The sequence below is a fragment of the Bison bison genome, unplaced genomic scaffold (assembly GCF_000754665.1).
Source record: "Bison bison bison isolate TAMUID 2011002044 unplaced genomic scaffold, Bison_UMD1.0 scf7180017864080, whole genome shotgun sequence".
Taxonomy (NCBI): Eukaryota; Metazoa; Chordata; class Mammalia; order Artiodactyla; family Bovidae; genus Bison; species Bison bison.
The window spans coordinates 1,884,509-1,890,635 of NW_011494652.1; the positions used below are offsets into that span (position 1 = coordinate 1,884,509).

Consider the following 6,127-nt stretch of genomic DNA (forward strand, 5'->3'; position numbering starts at 1 on the left):
GCCCCTTTGGAGGTGAGTGACAGGTGACTGAGGGACCCTTCCCACCCACTCACGACCCGCTCACCCTTCCCAAGGACTGGGACGTGGCCCCGCCTGCCCATGGAGCCGTCCCTCTGGGTCACCCCACCTCCAGGGAGCCAGGCCGCCTACCCACGCCTGGAGTCTCTGCCCAGCTGGGCCACCTGTTGAGGTCCCAGGCACCCCCCTCGGAAGAGCTGACCGGCTGTTTAGCCTCATCTTCCCTGATTGGCAGAGCCCAGAAATTTCTAGGACAGCCACTGCCATTCAGTCCCCAGAGGCCCCTCTTTCTAACAGTGTCCCAGTTCCCAGCTCCATCAGGCTCTGTCACCGGAATGCGTTTCCGCGGGGAGTGATGTAGACACAGCTTCTCTCAGGCTAGGCTTCCCTGCCCTGGAGGGGGCCCCGCCCCCCGACAGCTGCTCCAGGAAGGAGCTTTCGGAGATGATACACGGTCCACCTCTCTCCCAGGCTCTCCCCAGGCACGGCTGCCCCCACAGCCTCCGCCACTTCCAAAAGACCGCACCCCCACCCGCCGGGGCCCTGCACCCTGCATTCCGGCTGCCCCAGCCCAGATCCAGTCAGCTGTGTTCATCACACTCACAGCCCACCTTCAGCGTGCCTGCTTAGCACACGCACACAAATGCTGAAATGATCTTGGCGGTTCTGCCCTTGGGCCCATCTTCCCGTGAGTCAGTCATTGCAGGAAGACCCCCCAGTGGTTTCTGGGGTTTCGTCGCCTTGAGCCACCTCTCCGAGAAGTCTCTCCCGGTGAGAAAATCCGCCTCACAGATTGTTTTCTCGTGTGAGGATGTGTGACGGATACGAAACTTAGCGCGTAATGAAGTTGACCTCATGTTCGATTTCACAGACACTTCATTAAACACAGACTCATTTCCTTGTTGTTTGCTGTTTGGATTTAGGGGTACGTGGGTTTTCCTTTCCAGCTTGCAGACATGTCTGTGGGGTCCTCAGAGCTTGGAGGCTGCTGGGGACTGGGCTGTAGGGCCCAGTGGCTGAAACCACCCTCTGCCTGCAAAGCTGAAGGGGATCAGTGCTTCTCACTGAGGCCCCCTCATCCAGGGCACGTGCCCCTCCTGCTGCGTCCCCTGTAGCCCTGGGTGTGCCTGTCCAGCGTCCTCTTCAGCTACCGGGCTCGGGCCGTCCTCACACCCTGTAGCTTCTCCTGCTGGTGCCTGGGGAGAGCTGTGACGTCATCTACCGCGGACCTTTGTGTGTGACGTGCTGAGCAGGAAGCATGGCTGTGGAACATGTTTAAGCCGACCTTGGATCATCCCAGCGGGATTCAGGCCTGGCTGGGAAAAGGCTAGCTTGGAAGTAGTGGATCAGCTAGCTGCTTGCTATCATTTTGGCCTTAGGTCATACGGGGGGAAGCAGGCGCTTTTCTGGTTCTGCCTGAAGCTGAATTCCAGGCTCAGGCCACCCCTGGACCCTGTCCTGAGTGTGCAGGCAGCCCTCAGCCACGGCCCAGTGTGATCGGCTCCTTCTGCCTCCCAGGTGGGCCTCAGGACCTTTATCCCCGAGGTTCTATCTCTGTGTGGAATGTTCTCCTCTTTCTCTGTCCCCTTCCAGCCTCCCAGCCCACTCACTCCTATTCATGCGTTGGTCTTCCTCCTACAGGAAGTCCTCCTGCCCTGTTCGGGTTCACACAGCACCGTATCCTGCACATTTGTGTCATAGTTAGATTCGTGTGTGACTTCCCACTTTCTCCATGTGTGAGTTTCCTGATGCTGCTGTAAAATGACCACAGGCTGAGCAGCTCCAAACAGCAGAAATGTGTTCTCTCCCAGTTCCGGGGCGGGAGGTCCAAGATCAAGGTGTTGGCCAGAATGTGGCTCCCTGTGAAGGCTCCGGGGAGGCCTGTCCTCCTCTCCTCCAGCTTCTGATGTTGGCCAGCAGTCCTGGTGCTTCCTGGCTTGTGGCTACGTCCTGCCCGCCTCTGCCTGTCTTCACACGGCCTTTTCTCCCCTGAGCCTGTCTCCCATCTCCCTCTCTTTTCTCTTCTAAGGACCAGTCGTTAGATTTAGGGCCCTCACTAAATGATCTCATCTTGAGATCCTTAACTCATTACATCTATAGAGACCTCATTCCCAAATAAAGTCACATTCACAGATGGGGGAGTCGGACTTCAACATGATTGGGGGTCTACCATTCAACCAACACACTACCCTTGACGTGTCTACAAAGGTTAGACTAGGTCTGGCTTGTTCCCTCCAAAACTGCCAAATAACCAGTCTGTGGCCTGACCCTTAGTAGGTATTCAGTAAGGAATAAAGGTGTCACTCGATCGTGTCTGACTCTTTGTGACCCCACGGACTGTAGCCCACCAAGTTCTTCTGTCTATGAAATTCTCCAGGCAAGAATACTAGAGTGGGTTGCTATTCCCTTTTCCAGGGGATCTTCTTGACCCGGGATCGAACCTGGGTCTCCTGCATTGCAGGGAGGTTCTCTACCATCTGAACCACCATAGAGAATGACTGCATGCGTTAATGAATTAACCTGGTAGCTTACCCTTGGCCCCAGCTGCTTCTGAACTTTAATTCAAGACCAAAACCTAATCCCAGTAGAGCAGGAAAGAAAACAGAGCGGTTTGATTTGTCCGGGTGAGGCCATCTGGTCTACCCCAGCGGTCCTTGTGTTCAAAATTCAAATGCCCACAACGAGCCCTCCCACGTGGGACAGGGCAGACAGAGCCACCCCAGGGCCCACCTGCTCACACACCTTGGCCGCCGGGGCCTGGCTTCCTGTGGCTTCAGTGTACACCTCCTCCAGGACCAGACACCACTGCCAAGGGAGCTCGTTCAGTGACTGACAGATCCTACATGCCAGCTGTCATCGCTGGCATCTCTACCATCTGGACCCAAGCGAAGTGCAGCCTTCCCTTCGTGGGGCCACAGTTAAGGCCACTCGAGGCCCGGCCACCTGCGGTCTTGCAAGGCAGACCCCAGGGGAGTCTTCAGGCCTGCCGGTGGGGTGGGGACCCTGAGGCCCTGTGTGTGGCCGACCATACTCCCGCCTCACTCCAGGTGTATTCAGCACCCGTTCCTGCCACGTGCAGGACTGTCGGGGGTGGAAACATGAAAAGCTAGCACAGCCTCTACCGTGTGGCTCTCAGGAGACTTACAGCACAAGGTCGTGTCTCCCGGTGTCGATGTGGTTCTGTGAGGCTACCTCCTGCCTCCACGGCAGCCCATGCCCCCAAGGCAGACATGCGTCTGTGGATACTGCGTGCATTCTGTGCGTCCGTGGCCTGTACTCCATCTTTGCATGAGCTTGAAAAAGGTGCCTGCCCCTTTCTCAAGGCCCTTTACTTGCAACTGAGAGCCGAAATCACCACCATGCACACATGGTTCTGTGACGGCCACGATCGAATGGTGTCCTCTGTAGTTGTTCCGTGCGCAACCTGCACACCTGCCCTTAGCAGGGCTGAGTGCTCACCGCCTTTGCCTTCCACGGCTCCCACTGCAAGAAGCTTCCAAAGCAGGGTCCATTGGGGTACGTTAAAGTGCTCTCCTGCCCTGTTCAGAAAACACGTTTGAAGAGAGCACAGCTGGAGTACAGATTTTTTTCATCACACAGAATCTCACCAAGAGTAGATGTTGTGCCCTGTAAGGAGATTCAGAGAGAATGGGCATGATGTTTGCCCCTGAGGAGCCCACAGGTGATGGCTTCGCAGGTGAGAAGGGCCCCACCAGAGGCTTGGACGAGGCTGGAGGGGACCCCCGTGTACAGACTGTGCGGGGGCCCCTTGTTAGGAGGATTTGGAAGAAAAGAGACTCTCATTTGGGGAAGGTGCCTTCTTGAGGCCCAGGTTGTGGGATTTCCCAGTTGGAGCCCGTGCCCGGGGATTGTGCCATTCAGACAAAATCAGAATGCACACTTGTTTTAAGGGAATGACTCTTGCGTTGGAGTTTCTATTGCTTTTCACTGATTGCTACCGAGATTGCGGGTTTCCATCAGCCTGAGCCTACCTTTCCACTTCCTAGCCCTAGCTAGCTGCATACAGTAGGCACTCCACAGTGCTGAACTGCCCTGCCCTCTGTGGATAACGGGGACTGACCCGGAGACCTCTTCACTCGAAACCCTGTGGTCTTCCTTCAGCCCCTGACGCTGCCACCCGTTCTCCACGCTGCGTCCCTTGCCCATTTTGCTCCATTCCACGTGGCGCCGTGCTGGGTAACCCCCAGGGTGCAGTCACGGTCTCCTGGGGAGATCCGCGCATGGCAATGCTGATGAGAGCACTTCTCCCTGTTGTAGGGGGGCACTGCCCTCACCTGCTTCGCATAGTCCCTGCAAGGAAGGTATGAGTGCTCCCACTTTGCAGATGGGAAAAGTGAGGCTCTGAGAAGCTAAGCTGTTAAGTGCCTGGGTTGGCATTCAAACCCAGGTCTGTCTGTGAATGAGACTGAGATGGGTCATGATGGGCAGGGAGCCAGGGACTGTTCAGTTCCTGAACTAATGCAGGAGAGAAAAGTTCAGACCATCCTTCAGATCGGAGATGAAGGAGTCCGGCGCTTTCTCAGCGAGCAGGATGACATAGACACACAGGTTGGGGCAGCCTCGAGTGAGCCAGGAGTTGTTCAGTGACTTAGGAACTGCTGAGAGGCTTAAGAGGGAACCATCAGCCGGTGTGGGGGGTCCTTACAGGAGGAGGGGTGGGCACATGCAAATGACCCTCCCTTAGCATGGTTGCTGTTAACGTGTGCTGTCTACCTGGGCTCAGGTGGGGTCTTTGCTAACCCGCCTGAAGTCCACAAGGCGTGCTTTGCTATGATTCCCATTTTGCCAAGCGGGACCCTGAGGTTCCAAAGGCCAGAGTGCCCTTGGGGTCAGAGCAGAGCCAGGATCTGAGCTGGGCCCTGAGTGACACCCTCACCCACCAGGCCCGAACGCCCCTGCCCTGTGCAGCCAGTAGGGAGGGTGCCAACCGCATCCAGACAGCCACACTGTCCCCAGCAAGCTTCCGCAGCATGGGGGACAGCTGAAAGGCTGTCAGGGGGGTGCTGTCTGTGTCATGGGCAGAGGAGCTGGCCCACGGTAGGGCCTCATGATGGAGAGCAGGACAGGTTTGCCTTGGAGCCGGGCAGAGATGGGTGTCAGGGGCCACATGGGTCCCCAGGGAACCGCAGGGCTCTGGCCCCTCGGAGCAGGCATCGCCGTGGCAAGGTTTCAAGGGGCTCCTGCATGGGGATGAGCAGGGGCAGAAGGCGAGGCTGCAGCGGCCTGGGTAAGCCGCCAGAGCGGGTGGCGGGCTTGTACCTGAGGAGCCAGGGCGCCCTCCAGCTTGAGGAGTTCAGGGGTGGGCGGGAGACAGTTGTGTCTGTTCTGCGGGTTAGAAAGTAGAGAGGCTAGTAGGGGGTCCGCCCCCTCGAGCACCGCGTGCCCAGCTCCGCCCCAGCCCCTCCTGCAGATCCCAAGTGCTGGCTCCCCGCCAAGTAGATGGCGGTTAACCCAATAGCTCCTTGGGACACTCAGCTCCCACCGCAGGCTGTGGGCATCCTCCAATCTGACCTCATGGGAGTCCCGGGAGGCCTGCGGCTTGTTCTCAGCACGCTATGATGTGAGAGGGCCTGAGGCTCAGAGAACCGGGTCTCCGACTAAGGCCAGGCCAGGCCAGCATGTGACCTGCCCACAGGCTCCCAGGCCTGGACTCCTGGCCACGTTCAGCCCTCCTCTGGTGAGCCGCGGGGGCTGAGCTCCCAGACCTGGGGCTCCTGTACCGACCGGACAGGCTGACCCCGGGGCTGGAGGCAGAGCCAGTGCCCAGGGACTCAGCCCCTCCTCCCAAGTTCCTAGACCATCCTGGACTGTGACCATCCAGGATGGTGTGGTCTGCCGCACTGGCCCTTTCCTGGAGGACAGGGCCACACCCGTGAGTTCCGTTGTGCGGCCTCCGCTGGGCGGGCCGAGGGCTCGGGAGTGGGGCAGGACGCCTGTGTGTCCTCGGACCGCGGCCCCCCACCTCTAGGGAGCTCCCCGGCTCCTCCGTCCCTGCAAGGTGATGTTCTCCGTTACTGCCCAGCGCTGGGTCCCAGCAGCCCTGTCCCTCTTCCTCCTGACCGCCCACCCGGGTTGCGGGGCTGCTCCC

General features: G+C 58.6%; 1 protein-coding gene across 1 annotated transcript in view; it reads left to right on the forward strand.

Annotated features, from left to right (window-relative positions):
- The window catches only part of SHANK2 (SH3 and multiple ankyrin repeat domains 2), a 563,331-nt gene that overhangs the window by 395,139 nt on the left and 162,065 nt on the right, over positions 1-6,127 (forward strand). Inside the window, exons 18-23 of the mRNA XM_010837814.1 lie at positions 1,134-1,194; positions 1,441-1,536; positions 1,660-1,754; positions 4,141-4,215; positions 4,468-4,587; positions 5,902-6,037. Coding sequence (XP_010836116.1) covers positions 1,134-1,194; positions 1,441-1,536; positions 1,660-1,754; positions 4,141-4,215; positions 4,468-4,587; positions 5,902-6,037 — 583 coding nt within the window. The remainder of the gene's footprint in view (positions 1-1,133; positions 1,195-1,440; positions 1,537-1,659; positions 1,755-4,140; positions 4,216-4,467; positions 4,588-5,901; positions 6,038-6,127) is intronic.